The sequence below is a fragment of the Salmo salar genome, chromosome ssa03 (genome assembly GCF_905237065.1).
Source record: "Salmo salar chromosome ssa03, Ssal_v3.1, whole genome shotgun sequence".
In the NCBI taxonomy this organism is placed as follows: domain Eukaryota; kingdom Metazoa; phylum Chordata; class Actinopteri; order Salmoniformes; family Salmonidae; genus Salmo; species Salmo salar.
In genome coordinates, this window is record NC_059444.1 from 27529421 (window position 1) to 27552389 (window position 22969).

Here is a 22969-nt window from a genome sequence, read left to right on the forward strand (position 1 = left end):
CCCCCCCACTGCACAAAAGGCCCACAGAGCTTGTGGGGCCCCCAGCCTTGTGGGGCATGCTAGTGCACACACACACACACACACACACACACACACACACACACACACACACCTCATGTACAGTACATTAAAGGGGGCAGGCTGTTAGAAAACATGGTTGGAGAGAACAGTCTGCCTTTTCAAGCCTACAGGTTCAGTGAAGGAACCAGGGAAATACCTCGCCAGAACCAAGCCCAGAGCCGAACAACCCTGAGCCAAACTCAGAGCCAAACCCAGAGCCCAAGCCAGAACCACTAAACCAATCCTCATTCACCTGAAACAATAAAGGCCAGGGATAGCCAGGTCAATAACAACAGAGAGTGGAGAGGAAACCACTGTCAACTACAATGCATACACATACAGAAGAGTATAAAATAACATTTACAATACAAAATAAGAGTGGGAACATCAATAACAGTTGAAAATGGGTGGTAACAGGTGGAAACATCAATAATTAATCTTAGGGAGAACATGAGATAGACAGACAACTCACCGGAGGTCCAGGTTTCCCAACAAGGCCATATCTGCCAGGAGGACCTGGTTGCCCAGTGAACAGGCCCTCCGAGGCATTGAAGGGGCTGGTGGGTCCTGGGGGGCCAGGTTGACCTGGAGGGCCAGGAGGACCCTAGGAGAAAATCCCCAAATGATCACGTCACTATAGTGGATTGGTCTCAACTATACAGTAGGTGATCAGATGAAACAACACCACCTGTTGGATATGGGATGCCATAGCACATGTTTAACATTGAGAGATGAACACTTGTAGCCTCCTACTTCAAGCCTGATCTCGCAAGCAAGTGTAGCGAAACCTGTAGTCATGTGATGATTTATTTAAATGAAATCTTGCGAGATCAGGCTGGCAGTATGTGGCTAAAATACTCCTCCTAGAGACATTTTATTAGAGAAAAACATAACAGATAGGCTGACAGCAGAATTAACATTCTTACTCTGATCAATTCTGTGTTGTCAAGGTCTCCAAAACCAGAGCCGAGTGCATCCTCTCCATACTGCAATTCAACAGAAAACAGGCAATTAAAGACAAATCCCCATTTGATCCCCAGTTCAACCCAATGTTTTCAGGATGTTACACTGCTACCCACCGGCACGCTGTGTGATCTGAGGGGTCCGGGAGGTCCAGGGGGGCCTGGTGGCCCTGGTAGTCCTGCTCCTGGGTCCCCCTGCGCAGAAGAGAACACAGGGTACGACTAACTGCCTATCTCACACACATTGAATATACATTTTTCCTTCTAACACCTTTTATTACTGTACCTTGTCTCCTTTGACTCCAACCTCCCCTGCCAAACCTGGGAAACCTTGAGGTCCTCTCTGTCCCTGTGGGTATTGCCATAGATTCTGTCATTTTTTAAGACCTACAGTATTTATGTATGACCATGACAGAACAGTACAAATTTGACACAAGAGCAGATTTACTCACTGGATCTCCATCGTCACCCTTGCTTCCCTAAAGAAATTGAACACTCCTTTGATTTATCTTTTCAGTCTTGTCAAGTGAAGGTAATAGAAAACAATAAAACATGTACTACAATCCCAGAGTAATGGGAGATTATAATGACATAAAGCTCACCTGCTGTCCGTCCTTCCCTGGTACCCCAGGGGCCCCTGTTGGCCCTGAAGACCCCCGAGGGCCCCTGGGTCCTGGCTGGCCGTGTCCAGACCTTCTACCCTCAGAGGGAGTGGGGGGGCCAGGGGGGCCACGGGGACCAGCAGGACCCATAGGCCCAGGCTCTCCTCGCTCTCCTTTCTGTCTGTGGCTAAGAGGCCCACCCTGATGATCAGCACAAAGAGGAGAACGTTGTGTAAGAAGATGTATTAAATACTGAATCATTAATTAAGCATTTAAAGGAAATCAGGTTTTGAGGCACGTAACATCTGAGCTATTACTTACATCCCCTGACATCTCTGGCTCCTCTGTCTGGTGGGGTCCTGAGAGAGGAAGAAGAGACACCAATAGGATTAACCAATGAGGCTTCAATAATGTTAACCAGGTAGGGATATATGATGTATTCAACCAACGATATCAACCAGTGAGAGACAGATAAGAATGATCAATGCAAAGAGAAAATCCAATAACAATTGACATAGTCACCGGATGAGTTAAATCAAGAGCTCATCCGTTATTTCCCTGGACTGCCATAAGATGATTGGTTAAGATAAGTGCACTGTGAACCTGCCTTCCCCACCTCTGAGCAGCATCTCCTGATTGGCCTCTTCTGTGGGGGTCAGGTGTCCTGAGTACTCATCTAGCTCCACCTCCGGAGACTCTGTGGGCGGGGCTCGCACAGGCCCGCTCAGCATGTCCTCTGGCTGGAGGGAGAAAAAAAATGACAAGGAAGAGAGAGAGATAAAGAGTGAATGCGAGAAAGAGTAAAAAGAGAGCGAGAGAGGGAGGGGGGGTAAGTCAATTTGTAAAACAACGTTCAACTTATTTTAAATATACAGGAAACATCTAGCTATCTAAAGCATCTGGACAAGAATCAAATAAGAACAATAAGATCAGACAGCTTATGTCATATATTTATTTGTAGTAATTGGGGTCAGATTGTGGGTTGTTTAAGGGCAGAGTGATATGACTTTCTGGGGCAAGTACAGTGCTAGTGGCTAGTGGTGGGAGGATGAAAGTGAATGTAGCATACACACAGCCAGAATCTGGAGCACCCCCGGAATGGAAGAGAAAACAGACACTGTATCTGTGTTTGCTTCCTATTGACAAGGATGTGGGGGTTGGCCACATTTTCCTTATAAAACAACCACTGCTACCAGTACACATAACAGACACATCAAAGGCCAGTGCAAATACCTAATATGGGGGGAACATTAGTGTTAGGCCATAGACAAACACACTATCCAGGTTATACTTCCACACTCCCTTCCCACAGGGGGCAGCAGCAACCTTGTCCAAATGCTGAGCCTGGTTGATAAGCACACCAAGTGCTGCCAATTAAGGTGATCTTCAGTCAGTCTCCCACGGGGCAAGCCGTGAGGCTGCTGGGTTTGTTTGGTGGCCATGAGGTCTTTTGTTTGGGCATGCCTTTGGTATTTTTCCTTTTTGTACATATTTATGTTTCGTCACCATCTGAACAAATTATAATCCGCTTGGACTGGCCAACCAGGAGGTCAAGACGGAGCTGGCCCTGAACTCGGTAGGTTGCGGTCTCCTGGGCACATGCACTGCATGAAAAGCAGAGTTTCTGGGTGAAATCAGATCTGCTATATTCCCGTGAAATTTGAGGTGCATGGTCGTCGGTGTGAATTTCCTATGCATTCTTGTACACTCCCATGCACCCCTAAACATTTGTGTGATACGGGATTTTCTGGGATAGTAAATTCCCAATTATGCATTAACACGTTTCTGGACATTTTCAGACTGTGCATGTCACGTAAATGTTCAACAGCTGCAGGCGTGTGACTCTATTTTGTCATGTGGTGGAAGAGCAGCCAACTCTCAGTGTCTGCATATTTATCCTGTTTTCAGGTTTGTAACATTTATAAACATGGTTTCTTTTTCAAAATCTAGAGAAATTGTTATCAAAAATTGTGAGTTGTCTGTTCATTGATGTATAATTGAAGTGTTTTGACCGAGTGAAAATGAGTGAGCTACAGTAGCTAACTATTCTGAGTCTATATAACCAGCTTATCAGGCTCTCAGTGTGCTTCATGCAATAGCTAGAGGACTCCATTATGTCCAGGAGTGATAAGTATATATTTTCTGTCTTTATCTGTTGTGGTCTAGTATTTTCTTTTTGCTAAATAGGGCCATCTACTTTAAGTGCTGCCTGTCTTCCCAGTTGTAACGCTCGTCGTTGGAAAGAGAAGTGGACCAAGGCGCAGCGTGGTAAGTGTTCATGATTCTTTATTTTCACAACACACTCAAACAAAATAACAAAAGGCGAAAAAACGAAAGCACACAGTTGTCAGGCAACAGAATGCTAAACAGAAAATAACTTCCCACAAACACAGGTGGAAAACAGGCTGCAATCAGAGACAACGATAGACAGCTGCCTCTGATTGGGAACCACACTCGGCCAAAAACAAAGAAACAAAAAACAGACTTCCCCACCCGAGTCACACCCTGACCTAACCAAACAGAGAATAATAAGGATCTCTACGGTCAGGGCGTGACAGATCCCCCCCCCCAAAGGTGCGGACTCCGGCCGCAAACCTGAACCTATAGGAGAGGGTCCGGGTGGGCATCTCCTCTTGGTGGAGGTTCCGGACAGGGGACCGTCGCTGGAGGCTCCGCGCCGGGGACCGTCGCTGGAGTTTCCACGCCATGGATCGTGGCTGCAGGCTCCGCGCCATGGATCATCACTGGAGGCTCCGGGCCATGGATCATCACTGGAGGCTCCGGGCCATGGATCATCACTGGAGGCTCCGGGCCATGGATCATCACTGGAGGCTTCGTGCCATGGATCATCACTACAGGCTCCGGGCCATGGATTATCACTGGAGGCTTCGTGCTATGGATCATCCCTACAGGGTCCGGGCCATGGATTATCACTGGAGGCTTCGTGCTATGGATCATCCCTACAGGGTCCGGGCCATGGATTATCACTGGAGGTTCCGTGCCATGGATCGTCGCTGCAGGCTCCGCGCCATGGATCATCACTGGAGGCTCCGGGCCATGGATCATCACTGGAGGCTCCGGGCCATGGATCATCACTGGAGGCTCCGGGCCATGGATCATCACTGGAGGCTCCGGGCCATGGATCATCACTGGAGGCTCCGGGCCATGGATCATCACTGGAGGCTCCGGGCCATGGATCATCACTGGAGGCTCCGGGCCATGGATCATCACTGGAGGCTCCGGGCCATGGATCATCACTGGAGGCTTCGGGCCATGGATCATCACTGGAGGCTTCGTGCCATGGATCATCACTACAGGCTCCGGGCCATGGATTATCACTGGAGGCTTCGTGCTATGGATCATCACTACAGGGTCCGGGCCATGGATTATCACTGGAGGTTCCGTGCCATGGATCATCACTACAGGATCCTGGCCATGGATCATCACTGGAGGCTTCGTGCCATGGATCATCACTGGAGGCTTCGGACCATGGATCATCACTGGAGGCTTCGTACATGGAGCCGGAACAGGTCTCAGACTGGGGAGACGCACTGGAGGCCGGGTGCGTAGAGCAGGCACAGGGTGTACCAGGCTGGAGAGACGCACTGGAGGTCTGGGGCGTAGGGCTGGCACAACCCGTCCTGGCTGGATGCTCACTTTAGCCCGGCAAGTGCAGGGCGCTGGCACAGGACGAACTGGGCTGTGAAGGCGCACTGGCGACACAGTGCGTAGAGCTGGTGCAGAAAATACTGGGCCGTGGAGGCGCACTGGAGGTCTGGAGTGTAGGGCTGGCACAACCCGTCCTGGCTGGATGCTCACTTTAGCCCGGCAAGTGCGGGGCGCTGGCACAGGACGAACTGGGCTGTGAAGGCGCACTGGTGTAAAGCTGTGTGTAAAGCTGGCGCAGGATATCCTGGACCGAGGAGACGCACCGGAAACCAGGATCATTGAGCCGGCACAATCTGTCCTGGCTGAATGCTCACTTTAGCCCGGCAAATGCGGGGAGCTAGCAACGAGCGCACCAGGCTGTGAATGCGCACTGGAGATACGGTGCGCATCACCGCATAACACGGTGCCTGACTGGTCACATGCTCACCACGGTAAGCACGGGGAGTTGGCTCAGGTCTCAACCCTGACTCCGCCAATCTCCCCGTGTGCCCCCCAAAAATATTTTGGGGAGCTGCCTCTCGGGCTTCCGTTGTTGTGCTACTTCCTCATTTCGTCACCGTTCATCTCTTGCTGTCTCCATCTGCTCCCTTGAACGGCGATATTCCCCAATCCGTGTCCAGGGTCCTTTGCTGTCCAGGATCTCCTCCCATGTCCAACTATCCTGGCCACGCTGCTTGGTCTGTTTTTGGTGGGAGGTTCTGTAACGCTCATCGTTGGAAAGAGAAGTGGACCAAGGCGCAGCGTGGTAAGTGTTCATGATTCTTTATTTTCACAACACACTCAAACAAAATAACAAAAGGCGAAAAAACGAAAGCGCACAGTTCTGTCAGGCAACAGAATGCTAAACAGAAAATAACTTCCCACAAACACAGGTGGAAAACAGGCTGCCTAAGTATGATTCCCAATCAGAGACAACGATAGACAGCTGACTCTGATTGGGAACCACACTGGCCCAAAAACAAAGAAACAAAAAACAGACTTCCCCACCCGAGTCACACCCTGACCTAACCAAACATAGAGAGTAATAAGGATCTCTACGGTCAGGGCGTGATACCAGTAGCCTACTTGGTGTGTGAACTGCTAACTGCTCATCATTTACAGATAGTTGTTGACACATCAACCAGGATCAAGGGGCAGGACAATTTGTTACTGGTTTTGGGAATCAGTGGTTGTATAGGAGGGGGAGTGGTTTCACCTCTCCTAGGCAATCAGCAATTAGTAAACGGAGGTGTGCTCCCCACCTCTGCTAGGCAATTAGTGTTAGTTCTTCAGTCTCCCATGGTTTCTCAGCGGCAGCCGTGTAAGCGACGGTTTTGTCGCAAAACTTAGACTGTTGCCGAAACAGACTGTTCTGCCGCGTTGTTCAAGGAAGGAAAGAGAGGATGGCTCCACACCACTCTCTCACTTTACTATCTTACCTAGTTATTTACAGATTCTCATTTAGTTTTTTTGATAGCTTTGTCAACAACGTGTATGTTTTCTATACCTGTTCACACCTCTCCCTGTAGGCTTTGCAGATGCTCCCCACCCCTTGGCTGCAACCCTTCTAATTTACTGTACCCTGCGCACAACCCATGTGGAATTCCGGGTCTTTGGCAGTGTTCGGATCTGTGGTCAAGAATGGCGAGTTCATCTCAGCTTATGCTGCCCTTCAGTCCCTTGACTTTTTGGCCCTGACGGAGACATGGATCACTCCAGAGAGAGCAGCTGGAGTAACAGTGTTTTCTTCATCTGACTATGTTTTCTCTCATAGGCCAAGAACATCTGGTCGTCGCGGTGGTGGCACAGGTCTACTAATTTCTCCTAAATTCAGATTTTCTCTTTTCTCCATCTCCTCATTTGAATTCCATGCTGTCACTGTCACTTGTCCACTCAAATTTAACATAATTGTCATCTATTGCCAACCGGGTGCCCTTGGAGAGCTCCTCAATGAGCTTGACACCTTTGATAAGCTCATTTCCTGACGATGACTCAACACTTTTGTACTTGGCGACTTCAAACTCCCAACGTCTGACTTCAATTAATTTTTATTCAACTCTTTCCCCTCCTTGACTCTTGACCTCACCTTTTCCCAATCCCCTCCAACTCACAATGCAGGCAATACGCTTGACCTCATCTTTAGTAGAGGCTGCTCACCTACTAATCTCAATGCAACCCTCCTCCAGGTCTCTGATCCCTAACCACTCCGCCCCTACCCAGATGGTCATGCGCCGAAAGCAATCTTCGCTCTCTCTCCCACAAACATTATCCTCTTCTATCCTATCATCGCTCTCTTCTGCTAAATCCTTCGCCCTGCTAAATCCTTCTCCCTCCTGTCTGCTGATTCTGCCTCTTCGATCCTCCTCTCCTCCCTTTCCGCATCCTATGACACGAGCTGTCCCCTTTCCTCCCGGCTGGCTCTTAAATTGAGATGTTTTATTTATTTTTTTACAAATGACGGCTCAAATTAAGTGTATTTACATATGAACTACGCAAATTCAATGTATTTTAGAAGTTTACTTTTCATGAAAATGGTATCTTATGGTGGCATGCTAATTGCTAACTGCTAATGTTAGCTAGCTCAGCGCTAGGTGCTAGCTAGCCTACCATGTCACCCTACTAGCTAGCTTATGTTGTTGTTAGCTAGCTGTTACATTTAATACACAGGTCTATTCTAACATTTGCTTGTACAATTAGCACTGTATAAATATAGGGAAGGCGATATACTGTTGTTGCCCATATAAGGGGCGGAAGGTAGCCTAGTGGTTAGAGCGTTGGGGCCAGTAACCGGAAGGTTGCTGGACAGAATCCCCGAACTGACAAGGTAAAAATCTGTTGTTCTGCCCCTGAGCAAGGCAGTTAACCCACTTCCCCGGGTGCCGAAGACGTGGATGTCGATTAAGGCATCCCCCCCCCCACACCTCTCTGATTCAGAGCTTTAAATGCGGAGGATACATTCAGTTGGACAGCTGAGTAGGTATCCCCTTTCCTTTCCTTTCCTAATGCATGGGTGTGTCATAGCTACATACACCTAGTGAGACAAGGCTGTGTTTACACAGGAAAAAGAGTGAAACTCTCAAAGGTATGTTTAATGCCGTTTTTACACACATTTACATTTTTACGTACGATAACACGGTGATGCACCAAAACATACATTTAACCTTTGGCTTATATTCATTGCATGTTCTTGTGCCACCTATTACGAGATTGTGAGGCGGTGTGTATCTCTCAGGTTTACCTGAGAACATAGGGGACACAATCTTGGAGAAACGTGCAAAGGGTCGCCAGAGGAGAAAGCGGGTAAGCCTTTTTGTATTAGTAGCTTCTGTGTAACACTAGGTTTACTACTCCTGTATTACTCCTTGTCTTTGGAATACAAAGGTTGTATATGGCCCAATTACATGTTTCAAGTTATATATTTGAGTCTAGAAGAGTAGAATGAAAACAGATGTTGAATTCCACCCACCTGGTCTAGAGTGGCTGCTATAGCCCCTGTGGTTCCATTAATCACGGATTGCTGTACATGGTTGGAATACTAATTGCCTATGTATCATAACTGCATTGACTGTTTTACTGAAAATAACAGTAATCATGAACCACGTACATGTTTTGGCAAAAACGTCCACATGCTTGTAGCTTTGTGCACTGCCAGTATCACATGTATAACTTGTTGCATATCTTGTTTGATTATAATGATCTTTGGGTAGTTGTTGGGGGTGATACATCCAGTGCATGGAGCCAAAGGCATGTGAAGCACCTTTCAACCAGGTGGATGGAATTCACCTGTTGTCACAATAGTCCAATAATACTAATAATTTCACAAGATATCCAAAAAAATGTTGGGGGTTACTACCATCAAGGTCAGAGTGATATATGTCAAAGGTTGGAATTCCACTTTAATGTCGCTCAACCTGGGGTTGGTGGGGCTTTAAAGTAAAGTTCAGGCTTGAATTACACTGAACAAAAATATAAAGTGTTGATCCCGTGTTTCATGAGCTGAAAAAAAAAATCCCAGAAATGTTACATACGCACAAAAAGCTAATTTCTCTCAAATGTTGTGTACATCCCTGTTAGTGAGCATTTCTCTTTTGCCAAGAGAATCCATCCACCTGACAGGTGTGGCATATCAAGAAGCTGATTAAATAGCATGATCATTATACAGGTGCACCTTGTGCTGGGGACAATGAAAGCCCTCTCTAAAATGTGCAGTTTTGTCACACAACACAATGCCAAATGTCTCAGGTTGAGGGAGCGTGCCTCCTGACTGCAGGAATGTCCACCAGAGCTGTTGCCAGAGAATCTAATGATAATTCCGCTGCCACCAACGTCGTTTTAGAAAATGTGGCATTAAGTCCAACCGGCCTCACAACCACAGACCACGTGTTACCACGCCAGCCCAGAACCTCCAAACATGGACGATGCTGGGCCAATTGTGCGCCGCACTATGGGACTCCCAATCACGGCCGGATGTAATACAGCCTGGATTCGAACCAGGGACTGTAGTGACGCCTCTTGCACTGAGATGCAGTGCTTTAGACCGCTGCGGCAAACGGGAGCCCAATCTTTGAAATTGTTGCATGTTGCGTTTATATTTTGGTTCAGTATATATGAATATGCATGACTTGAGACTAATGCATTTGTTTACTGTGTTCTATTGTTTTCATAGTTTTTGCTTCTAGATGCACAGTTGAGTGCTTGCAGAGGATGAGAGAGACATTTGGACAGGAGTTAATGTTGACCTGATGAGCGATGAGGATGGCCTGCAAAACGGCAAACCAGTGTGGGTGCGCACTGCCCTGTCAAGAACTTGGAGAGGGACCAGAGTTATTTACTGACACTTGGGTGGACGGAAATGTATTGCAACTGGCGTTAAACGTGCATTGGAATTTCAAGATGTGGGTGGTCGTTTTAGGGGTTTTACTGAACCGTTTCCAGATATATGCACGCCTGTGCCTGTCCTCACACAAGTGGTCCGTTATCGGAGATATACTGGATGTGTGTACACTTTCACGCAAATTTCCCAAAACGATGTATTCGTAATTGTGCACTGGAGTGTTCCATGCAGTGATGTGCATTCAACACGGTCCTCAAATGCTGATTTCTGAAATAAATGCAAACATTCATTCAGGTTACAGACATGTAACAAGGCTTAGGACTCCTAGACTTAGCGAGTGCAACAATATTAGCAGGCTAGTTACTGGGTTTCGTAAAACTGGGTAGAGAGATAGAGGTACTGAATCTCCCTACTGGAATATGCCCCCAGTGTTCACTATTACGTACTTGTGTTTTGTACCAGTACAAATTGAAACTGATAAAACAGACAAAAGATGTTCCACTACATGTCAAGGCTTATGCAAGATACTTCCAATTAAGTCTGTCAAAGTGTTGCTCAGACAGCCACGTTCCTTGTCCAAGCCAATCTTAGTTGAGCGGATGGATGCTCTTTCTCTCACCTCTGCTCAACCAGCGTCCGTTGAGTCTCTCACTGAACACATTAATCTCTCACACCCCATGCTCACCCTTGCTGTTTCTTTTCTTCGTTTCGTGTTCTTCATCAGACCCTCTGTTTCACGGTCGTCCATCGTTTCGGCCCCACTCCCATCCCCAGAAGCCTGGAATACAAAGACATCACCATCTCTCTATCCAAACACAATATTGACACCAGTGACCTAGAAGTAGAATTTCCCTAACTACCCACTAGAGAGAAGTCTTAATTCACATAATTTAGGCGAAGAAAGGTGAGAGTAGTGGCAGATATGTACATTCAAATGGATGTGAGTGAGGGCCAGTTAAAAGTGAAAATCAACCAGTATTCCTTATTTTGAACACTAGGGGGAGCCATCTGTATGCAAAGTCAAGCCATGGATAAAAGTCCTGCCAGCCAAACGCTCAACACATTAGTCAATCATTTGTGCTGGTGAGGCCTCTAGAATGTCAGGAGCTCAAGGCTATGGATACATACATATCAATAGAACTGAATGTGTATTGTGTCAGGCTGTGGTGTGTAGACACTCACGTAGGGATCATCTTCCTCACACTGTTCCTCTGCAGCCCTGGGGTCTGATTTGATCACCAGCTGCTGGATAGAGCCCTGTACAGAAGGAGAGAAAGAGAGATATATGTGATGTATGATAAGGAGTTATTGTGCTGATATAGCTAACTTAGAGAGATATTCTGATCTGGGATAACTGGGATGTAAAATACTGGCCCCACAGTCAGTCAGTATGGAACACAGCAAACTACGACATTTACTACTGTAAAATCATGACACAATATTGCATAGAGAGACAAAGACCGACAGAACACAAGACCAAAGATAGAAAGAGTGAAATTAATCAAGGCTGCATCAAAACAAAACTCGTAGCTTTATTGTCCTGGCTGGTTTTGATGGGCCAGAGCTATCTCTTCACACACAGTTTAACCCGGCAGTATTGCCCAGCATGACAGACCACAGTGTTCTTTTGGCTCTGTGATTAACTGTGGGACCCCCTTATTCTACCGCCTTCTCTACCCCCTCCTCTCCCACCTCATTTCCCTCTCCCTCTCTCTCCCTCCCCCTCTCTCTCCCATCTCACCCCTCCTCTCCCCCTAACCCCTCTCTCTCCCCCTCCCTCACTGGCCCTTCTGCTCTGACTGACTGACTGTGGTTTGGCCCTCTCAGGCCCCTCGCCAGTCCACCACCAAATTGCCTCACAACAACAAAAGGTAAAGCTGCCCACTTTGCTGCTGTCGTCACGGAAACCACTTTCCCAAACACACACCACCACCGTCAGAACTCTCAAGGCACAGCAGCATACTACTAATAAACGTTGCCGGATGGTTCATTTAGGGGCATGGAGAAAGTCCCATTCACTTCATCATCAAGTTTTTATTAGTCATATCATGTACAGGGTACAAACGGTACACACCGTCCAAAAATAAATGCTCACTTGCAGGTTCCTTTTCAACAATGCAACAACAATTAGAAATAATAAAAGAGAAGAATACGAACATAAAGTAAATAGCTCAGTGTTTGACCTAATAGAAGCGGGCTTTAGGGGAAGTTTTGCTCTTGCTCTGACACCCAACAAAATGATTAATAGGAATATTTTCATTGGTTATATTGAACCAGCTGAATAGTTCTCTCTTCATAGATAATCAATATGAAATATCTCAATGGTCTCACTCTCCATAACTACACTAGATGACAGTCAATGTGTGGTAGCTGGGAGATATTGTTTTGACTAGACCAGACACTACTATCACCCACTTAATTCCTCAGTTAGTGAACCTCACCGTTTCTCCTCTCAGAGAAGCAACTGGAACAGACATCACAGGACACATGAAAGTGAGGACTTGAGCTGAGCAGAGCTGACCACGGGTCTGTTTATTAAACAAAGTTGATCTCTCCCTTCCTCTCTGAGAAACTGCCAGGACCTCCCATCAGGACACAGACCGACACACATCGATGGCTGTCAAATTTCAGGATGTTTGGACCGGAGTTATACAACCTTATATGAGCTGATTCTGAGAAACTGTGATCAAGTGACTATAATCCATGACCGAGCACATTCGTACATGAATCACTATATTTGATATAGCTAAACATTCTTGTTGAAATCCGATATTGTATGCTAGACAAGTGGTGCACAGCGAATCTGAAGATGTCCCAGCTGTGGAGCTTTTAGTACAGCATTTAAGACTAATTCAACACAGATGACCATTGAGTCTTTTATCATGTTAATGGAGTAATGTTCATGCTAACACAGACTGGGCAAACAGAGTAGGACTCACAATCCACACAGTGCAAGTCATTTGTGCAAAGAATTAAACACAGACACACAGAGAGAGAGAGAGCGCACAAGAGAGAGCCCAGCCCACCCAAACCCAGCACACATAAACTCACAGTAACATGGTACTGTAAAATGATCAGAAGCAACCACCAACTTACCATAAACCTCTCCAGGCCAGTCCCTCCAGCGTTGCCCACAAAGATGCCTGAGCTGGGCTCAAAGCTGAGCTGGCGGCTGCTCCTGTGGAAGGTCTCTGCTTGGAAGTCATCACAGTCCATATAGAGGCACACTTCCTGGTCCTGCACCGACAGAGTGAATATCGTCCACTTTTTGGTCATATCAGGCACCTTGAAAGACACCACCTGCTGGCTGTGTGAGGACCCCTGGCCCCCCTCGGTGTAGTACAGCTGAATCCTCTGGGTCTCGTCCTCCACGGCTGTCAGCGCCAGCCCCAGCTGCACCACCTTCTGCTGGGCATCAGTGATGGCGAACAGCACCCCTCCCTGGTTGCTGCTCGGCCTGATGGTGACGATGATGGCAAAGTCCCTGAAGAAAGGGTCGGGCATGAAGGTCTTGGTGAGGCGTCCGATGTTGGCGCCGGGACCGAAGTTGTAGGCCGGCCGGAAGCCCTCATAGCCGGTGATATAGGAGACAGAGGGAGGGAGCGGCACTCCGATCAACTCAGTCAGGTCTAAGTGGCCTGTAGAGCCATGCTCTGTAAGCAGGAGGGAAACGCGACAGAATCATGAAATCAAAACACAATGAATAGAATCACATGTATGAGCCTAAAACTGTATAGAAAACTCTGTGGCAGGTAGCCTAGCAGTTAAGAGCGTTGTGCCAGTAACCAAAAGTTCGCTGGTTCAAGTCCCCGAGCCGACTGAAAAATCTGTTGATGGGCCGTTAACACTAATTTCTCCTGTAAGTCACTCTGGATAAGAGTGTCTGCTAAATGACTAACGTAAATATAATAGATGGCTCAGTATTACTATAGATATCAGTACCATTTCCATTATCGGCATAACTCAAAATCACAATAACATCCAATGCTCTCATCAAGATATGTCACCATACTGTACGTCATCAAGTTACGTAATTTCACCACTGCAGTCAGAACCTCAGTCACTGGAACCTTTACGGAACTCCTCCTCCAGTGTCAATTAGAAGATAATATCATACATGTATGTGCTGTCACCTGACCTTGATCAGTCCCTGGGTATCATCACAATCACATGGTTGTATGCATTGAACACAAAGGTTGGGTTTTCCATACACAGATTAAGCCTAGTCCTGGACTAATAAGCACTTTCAATGGAAATTCTACATTGAACATGCTTTTTACACCTCGATCATGTGTAGTACAGACTATAGAATGTTGTAGAATGCCATAGTAATACTACAGTATTAGCCACAAAAAAACCACTAGTAAATACTACAGTATAGTACAGTCTGAAGAAATACTACAGTATACTTCAAACTATATACTGTAGTTCTTTTACTGCAGTATTCTAACTATAGTTAACTGTAAACACTACAGTATATTACAGTAAATACTACAGAATAAACTAGTGTTTTTGCAGACTTTAGTCCGCAAAAACACTACAGTGAATACTACAGTAAATTCCACAAAAACCCTACAGTGAATACTATAGTATTTTACCAAAGTATACTATTTTTTAATGTGGGTAGTACAGGTCTAGGCTCAACCTGTGTCCCGGAAACCATACCAAAGAGCGCAAGCACAGTATAGGAATAATATCTCATTCTACCATAACCAATGTCTCCCAAATCCATCTATCCTCATCACTGAGCCTAACGACCCCTTAACGAGTCAAACATTCACCTATGGCTCATTGCACTCAATTTCTTCCCCCTGTCCAGACCATAATGCCCCCCAACATAACCTACAGACACTTGCCGTAAAACCTTTCATTGGGGTTGAGGGGCCTATCATTGTGGCGTAGAGAGAGGGTTTAGCGGAGAAAGATACCGGTAGATCACATTCTCTCCATTCTCCCCCACATGCCGTTCATCTCCCTTGGCGAACACTATCACCCCAACATTCCACTGTGGTAACCTCTTGGCCATTGGTTTCACCTCAGTCTTGTCAAGTATTAACCCTCCTCTACACATCAGTGGGCCTCTCCACCCACAGACTAGACATGGTCTCTGATTGGGTCTGTAATTCATCAAATTAGCAAAGTGTAAAAAAAACATGCCAATTAGGGAGGAGGGTGGTAGTGTTTGAACATCCTCCACTCGGAACGAATGCCTCCCACAACATGCAGCCTCCCACAAACACTGACTGAGTCACACAACCCAGACTGCCACAACCAAGCCAATCTCTTAGTGGGATCAGAGAAAGATCTATCAGAAGTTCACGTAAAACAGTTTGGTAGGAATATATACAAACATACATCTGATGTCCTCAATGAGGACCCTGCCTGTTTTAGCATATCAACACAGTAATGCTAATAACGTACAGGTGAATGGTGCGAACTGTCTAAAGTTCTGTAAGTAGGTTGTCATACTGAGTGGATGTCTGGGAGAGTGAGTTACTGTTTATGGCCGGCTATAATCAAAGCTGGATCGACAGACAGACATCCTCCTTGGACAGACACATTGTGGAGAGAAACTGTCAGAGTGTAACACCTACAGTACAGCTCAGACAGAGGAATAGACAGGAGAGCCCTCATGAAACTCATGGGTTACTACAAAAGTTAACAACACATTTTATTCTGAGAGAGCTTGCAGAATGTGGACACAACTTTGTTCTCTTTGTCCAGTGATTTTCTTGGAGTCTATGTACTGAATTATTCTAGTCAGGCAAGACTGGTGCACCATCCATTTCAATTCGGAAAAAGTTGTATTGCTCCTCTCATCTCCAGCCTCTTGATATCATTCCTCCCTCCCATACCTCAGCCATCCGTCCATCCGTCCATCCCCCACTCTCTCTCACCCGACAATCCAGCCCAGCCAGGCTCTGAAACAATTCTAAACACTCCTCAGACCCTACTTTCCTCAGGTTCCAGGAAGGCTCCTGGCCCTAATCCTATTATTTTAATATCATGTGATAGGGATTTAATTTGGAAACCAAGGAGCTAGCAGGAAACCTGCTCCCCTCAACAATGCACAGCCTCAATTAGACAAGTTAAAAACACTTAGCCACGCTCAGTAATCTTGAGCAGGCTGTGAGGGAACACACTTCCTAATCCCTGTCATGATCCCACTACAAGTATCAGCTTGAGACTATTTTAACAAAAATAATGGACCACCATGAGTCTACAGCTCCACAGCTGCCACATTGTCAGGGTCTTTCGATTCCTTCAGGGGAAGTTTTTTAGAGCATTATGCTAAGTCGATGACTGAGAACTCACAGAGCATTGGTTCTATTTCATTGAAAGTGCAAGCCAAGTGTAGAACCAGTAGCAGAAGTGTTTGTTATTTAAACACAACATAAAGACTACTTTTTAGGACAGAATCCCAAACGGAAATGAAACTGGGAAAACTACATCACCCAGCACACTCCAGGTCTTCCTCGACTCCTGCACAGCACAGAATAACTCACCACGACTCTTCCACATTTTCAGAGGTCTTTTCTTAGCGTTGGGCTTGATCTCTGTTGTTCCAGCACCTGCAGGCTCCTGTGTGCTCTGTAGAGGTGTACTCTGAACAGGTGCAGTAGTGTACACCTCCGTCTGGGTCCCCACCTGGCCCACCTCTGTCCCTTCCATTGTCCAAAATACCTTGGTGGTGGTGAGGACCTCGGTGGTGGGGGGCTGTGTGGTCATCTCCTGTGCCTTCCCCCAGAGCACACTCCACCATTGGCCATGAACTGGAGCCATGAGCAGCAGCAGCAGACTGCACAGGCGCAGGACAGCCATCCTAAAAACTTAAGATGTATGTTCTCCAGTATGTTCACAGCTCAGCTCTCATGCTCCACTCTCTTCCCTGCTTCTATCTGCCCTCTCTCTTCCCTGCTTCTATCTGCCCTCTCTCTTCCCTGCTTCTATCTGCTCTCTCTCTTCCCTGCTTCTATCTGCTCTCTCTCTTCCCTGCTTCTATCTGCTCTCTCTCTTCCCTGCTTCTATCTGCTCTCTCTCTTCCCTGCTTCTAACTGCGCTCTCTCACCTGCTTCTAACTGCGCTCTCTCTCTCTCTCTCTCTCTCTCTGTTCTGCTCTGCTCTGTGATTAGCGGTGACGCCTGCTCCAGACCCCCTCAGCACCACGCAGACTTAGGTATTTCACAGGCAGCACAGCAAGAGCAGCAGCTCTACACCACGTCTGGCTCACTTCACTCTGGCTCCCATCACAGTGGGTGGGTGTGTTAAGAGGATGTAAGGGTCAGCCGTAAGCCACAGCCCCCTTCAGTAATGCCATCCCCCTCTGTATACCATTATCATCAACCCTAGTACAGCTTAAATATAGGAGCTGGTCATCAACAGTCGTTGCTTACTAAACAAACAGTTGTCAGTAAAAAAATAAAAAAATAGGGGCACCATGATATTAGCTCTGGTATTTTTTATCCTGTAGTATGTTCTCCATTTTCTTTTTAAAAAGTAAGCCAACATGTTTTCAGCACCTTTATTTCCATGACTGATCAAAATGATATTTTATTATGGCTCGCTTACGTGTTTCTGCAGCAGACATAAAGTGAGCAATATGTTTGGAGCATCAAATAGCAATATAATCGCAGTATCGAATCACAATACGTACAGAATCGTGAGAGTCGCAATAGATATCGTATCGGGACCTAAGTATCGTGATATTATCGTAATGTCGTATCGTGAGGTCCCTGGCAATTCCCAGCCCTGAAGGACATGGTGAGCACTGCCTACATGTTCCATTCCCCCGGGACAAGAGTTAGGACTACAAGACCTCAGAAGAATGCTGTAAAAAGGGCACCACAAAGGAACACAATTAAATGTAACATTAACGGTTTGAACATTTGACATATTACCTATCCTTAGTCAGTTGCATTCATGTCCATGAGAAAGCTGAATAGAACTATTGGTGTAACAATACACATAAACCACAGGAAGTTGGGGTGCTGAGCAGCACCCTCTGAAAAATGGCATGCATTGAATCGCGTGGCCTTATCGTCGCTTTCTTTTGCAAAATTACTAAGAATTAACAAACTTGTTTTCTAAAATTGTCAATTGCAAACATCATATTAAGGTGTGGGATGTTCATTGTATGACAAGAAAAAATGTGCAGATCCATTTCACTCCAGCATATAGCATAATCTGTCTGTCCACAATTCACCTGTGGGAAAATGGCGGTTCTCAACACCACACAACACAAAGAGCTGGCTGCTACTTTCCGAGAGATCGTTCATGAGGAGATTACCTCTGGCCTCGACTTGAAATGAAAACCGGTAAATGAATCACTCACTTCTAAATTGAATGCCTATTCAACTAAAGTGGAAAGTCTGGAGAAGACGGCCAATGTGACAGAGGTGTGAATCCATGACCTGGAAACAGAGCGAGCTAAGCTAGAAGGGGAAAACAATCTCCTAAAGAGAAAACAGAATCACTTGAAAATTATTCCGGTAAAATCAATGTTCGGGTTATAGGACTTGAAACTGGAGTGGAAACTGGAGTGCAACCCAACTTCCTTCATGAGCATTCTTCTCTCTGAACTGTTTGAGCAGAAGAAGCTGGGTCCCATGCTGCTAATTAATATTGCGCACCACACAGGTCCTCTATGAAACGGGTCTTGTTCTATGATTGTACAAATCCAGAGTTTTGAAGTCAAACAGTGAATTGTTCGCCTTGCAGTGGAATCCAGGGCTCTGACCTATGCGGAGAATAGGATCAGCATCTACCCAGATCGGAGTGGCGAACTGCTAAAAAAGAGGGCGACCTACAATGAGGTGAAATCCCAGCTACGCGAGCTAAATCTGAGATGCGGTTCATCCATCTGGCAAAACTCCTCTTGATCTTCCAGAATACAACAAATCAAATCAAACTTTATCACATAAGCGAATTCAACAGGTTTAGACTTTACCGTGAAATGCTTACTTACAAGCCCATAACCAACAATGCAGTTCAAGAAAGAGTTAAGAAAATATTTACCAAATAAACTAAAGGAAAAAATTATAAAAAAATAACACAAGAAAATAACAATAATGAGACTATATACAGGGATACCGGTACGGAGTCAATGTGCGAGGGTACAGGTTAGTCAAGGTAATTTGTACATGTAGGTGGGGGGGGGTGTCAATGTAAATATTCCGGTGGCCATTTGATTAATTGTTCAGCAGTCTTATGGCTTGGGGGTAGAAGCTGTTAAGGAGCCTTTTGGTCCTATACTTCGTGCTCCGGTACCGATTGCCGTGTAGTAGTAGAGATAACAGTCTATGACTTGGGTGACTGGAATCTCTGATAATTTTTTGGGCTTTCCTCTGACACAGCCTAGTATATAGGTCCTGGATGGCAGGAAGCTTGTCCCCATGTACTGGGCCGTATGCACTCCCCTCTGTAGCGCCTTACGGTCAGATGCAGAGCAGTTGCCATACCAGGCAGTAATGCAACCGGTCAGGATGCTCTCGATGGTGCAGCTGTAGAACTTTTTGAGGATCTGGGGACCCATGCCAAATCTTTGCAGTCTCTTGAGGGAGAAAAGGTATTGTTGTGCCATCTTCACGACTGTCTTTGTGTGTTTGGAGCATGATAGTTCATTGTTGATGTGGACACCAAGGAACTTGAAACTCTCGACCTGCTACACTACAGCCCTGTCGATGTCAATGGGGGCCTGTTCGGCCAGCCTTTTCCTGTAGTTCTCGATCAGCTCCTTTGTCTTGCTCACATTGAGGAAGAGGTTGTTGTCCTGGCCTCCTCCCTATAGGCCGTCTCATCATTGTCGGTAATCAGGCCTACCACTGTTGTGTCATCAGCAAACTTAGTGATGGTGTTGAAGTTGTGTGTGGGTGAACAGGGAGTACAGGAGGGGACTAAGCACGCACCCCTGAGGAGCCCAGTGTTGAGGATCAGCATGGCAGACGTGTTGTTACCTACCCTTACCACCTGGGGGCGGCCCGTCAGGAAGTCCAGGATCCAGTTGCAGAGGGAGGTGTTTAGTCCCAGGGTCCTTAGCTTAGTGATAAGCTTTGTGGGCACTATAGTATTGAACGCGGAGCTATAGTCAATGAATGGCATTCTCACATAGGTGTTCCTTTTGTCCAGGTGGGAAAGGGCAGTGTGGAGTGTGATTGAGATTGCGTCATCTGTGGATCTGTTGGGGCGGTATGCGAATTGAAGTGGGTCTACAGTATCTGGGATGATGCTGTTGATGTGAGCCATATCCAGCCTTTCAAAGAACTTCATGGCTGCAGATGTGAGTGCTATGGGTTGGTAGTCATTTAGGCAGGTTACCTTAGTGTTCTTTGGCACAGGGACTATGGTGGTCTGCTTAAAACATGTTGGTATTACAGACTCGGACAGAGAGAGGGTGAAAATGTCAGTGAAGACACTTGCCAGTTGGTCAGCGCATGCTCGCAGTACACGTCCAGGTAATCTGTCTGGCCTTGTGAATGTTGACCTGTTTAAAGGTCTAACTCACATCGGCTGCGGAGAGTGTTATCACACAGTCGTCCAGAACAGCTGGTGCTCTCAAGCATGTTTCAGTGTTATTTGCCTCGAAGCGAGCATAGAAGTGGTTTAGCTCGTCTGGTAGGCTCATGTCACTGGGCAGCTCTTGGCTGTGCTTCCCTTTGTAGTCCGTAATGGTTTGCAAGCCCTGCCACATCCGACGATCGTCGGAGCCGGTGTAGTACGATTTGATCTTAGTCCTGTATTGACGCTTTGCCTGTTTGATGGTTCGTTGGAGGGCATAGCGGGATTTCATATAAGCTTCCGGGTTAGAGTCCTGCTCCTTCAAAGGGGCAGCTCTAGCCTTTAGCTCAGTGAAGATGTTGCCTGTAATCCATGGCTTCTGGTTGGGGTCTGTACGAACAGTCACCATGGGGACGACGTCATCGATGTACTTATTGATGAAGCCATTGACTGATGTGGTGTACTCCTCAATGCCATCGGAAGAATCCTGGAATGTATTCCAGTCTGTGCTAGCAAAACAGACCACTTTTTTATTGACCGAGTCACTGGTGCTTCCTGCTTTCATTTTTGCTTGTAAGCAGGAATCAGGAGGATTGAATTATGGTCAAATTTGCCAAATGGAGGGCGAGGGAGAGCTTTGTACGTGTTTCTGTGTGTGGAGTAAAGGAGGTCTAGAGTTTTTTCCCTCTGGTTGCACATTTAACATGCTGATAGAAATGTGGTAAAATGGATTTAAGTTTCCCTGCATTAAAGTCCCCAGCCACTAGGAGCGCTGCCTCTGGATGAGCATTTTCTTGTTTGTTTATGGCGGTCTTATTTCCAGCATAGGTCTGTGGTGGTATGTAGATCGCTACTAAAAATACAGATGAAAACTCGCTTGGTAGATAGTGTGGTATACAGTTTATCATGAGATAGTCTACCTCAGGTGAGCAAAACCTCGAGACTTCCTTAGATATCGTACACCAGCGGCTGTTTACAAATATACATAGTCCGCCCCCCCTTGTCTTACCAGATGCCGCTGTTCTATCCTGCCGATACAGCATATAACCAGCCACCTGTATGTTGATAATGTCGTTGTTCAGCCACAACTCCATGAAGCATAAGATATTACAGTTTTTAATGTCCCGTTGGTACTTTAATCTTCCTCGTAGGTTGTCGATTTTATTTTCCAAGGATTGCACTTTATCTAGTAGAACAGAAGGCAGTGGAGGTTTATTTGATTGCCTACAAATTCTCAGAAGCCAGCCTGACCACCCTCTTTTTCTCCAGCTTCTCTTCATGCAAATGATGGGGATTTGGGCCTGTTCCAGGGAAAGCAGTATATTCTTCACGTCGGGCTCGTCAGAGTCGTTAAAAGGAAATAAAAGCTTCTGCCAGTTCGTGGTGAGTTATCACTGTTCTGATGTCCGGAGGTTATTTTCGGTCATTAGAGACGGTAGCAGCAATATTATGTACAAAATAAGTTTAAAAAAAAGTTACAACAACGCAAAAAAACGAACAACAGAACAGTTGGTTAGGAGCACGTAAAACATCAGCCATCTTCTCCGGCACCATGATACACATAGCCCCACATTCCTTGTGGGACTACAGCGCATTGAATTCCTAAAATGGGCAAAATATGGCAATATAAGTTGGAAACTACTTTTTGCTACTGGTACTGAGATATGGCCAGTCCCATATGGACAACTACACAATGTTTTTAAAAAAAAAGTTATTTTAGGACAGGCTATTGAATTTATCTCCCAGGGAGGCCATAATGAAATATTGTGAAGATTTTGATTATAGACTTAATTTCTTGCACATACCATCTTCTTAATTTTTTTTAAATATATATTATTGATCACTTAAATGCTTAATAAAAATGTAGGGCGGGGGGGGGGGGCTTTCTAAAATAATTAAGAACTCCTCTTCTCTCAACAGAAGAAGCCACCTCGCTGGGAGCTCAAATCTCTCTAAATGAACTCAAAAGGGAATTGGATAGCATGAATAAAGGGACGATATTTCTCCTGAGGTCTATTTAAAATGTTGGAATCAATTAGGTCCACTGTTGCTCGAAATTATTAACACAGCCGTTCACAAAGGTTAATTTGGGAGTGATGTGAATACAGCACTAATGTAACTTTCATTTAAAAAAGTTAAGGATGACAACCAGTGTTCTCACTATCGCCCCCATCTTTGATAAACACAGATATGAAACTGTTTTCCTAAATGTTGTTGTCCCGTCTCGAAACTTACCCAAATTGGTCCACACAGACCAAAGCGGGGTTTGTTAAGAAAATGTGTCCTCGGATAAACTCCGATGGCTATTACATATCGTAGATGCTTCATCAGAAACAACAGTTCCTTGGGCTGTATTATTTCTCGATGCA

General features: G+C 46.0%; 1 protein-coding gene across 4 annotated transcripts in view; it reads right to left on the reverse strand.

Annotated features, from left to right (window-relative positions):
* Nucleotides 1–22969, reverse strand: part of LOC106599284 (collagen alpha-1(XVIII) chain) — a 51450-nt gene that overhangs the window by 16408 nt on the left and 12073 nt on the right. For 2 of the 4 annotated variants that reach the window (XM_045714689.1, XM_014190435.2), the window contains exons 1-13: nt 16613–17342; nt 13203–13759; nt 11289–11363; nt 10792–10884; nt 2241–2364; nt 1946–1983; nt 1625–1825; nt 1475–1501; nt 1309–1371; nt 1140–1217; nt 987–1046; nt 533–664; nt 218–313 (exon numbers count right to left, since the gene is read on the reverse strand). In XM_045714689.1, coding sequence (XP_045570645.1) covers nt 218–313; nt 533–664; nt 987–1046; nt 1140–1217; nt 1309–1371; nt 1475–1501; nt 1625–1825; nt 1946–1983; nt 2241–2364; nt 10792–10884; nt 11289–11363; nt 13203–13759; nt 16613–16928 — 1860 coding nt within the window. In that variant the 5' untranslated portion in view covers nt 16929–17342. Of the gene's footprint in view, nt 1–217; nt 314–532; nt 665–986; nt 1047–1139; nt 1218–1308; nt 1372–1474; nt 1502–1624; nt 1826–1945; nt 1984–2240; nt 2365–10791; nt 10885–11288; nt 11364–13202; nt 13760–16612; nt 17343–22969 lie in introns of those variants that run through there. The other 2 variants (XM_045714691.1, XM_045714690.1) reach the window with 2 other exon arrangements.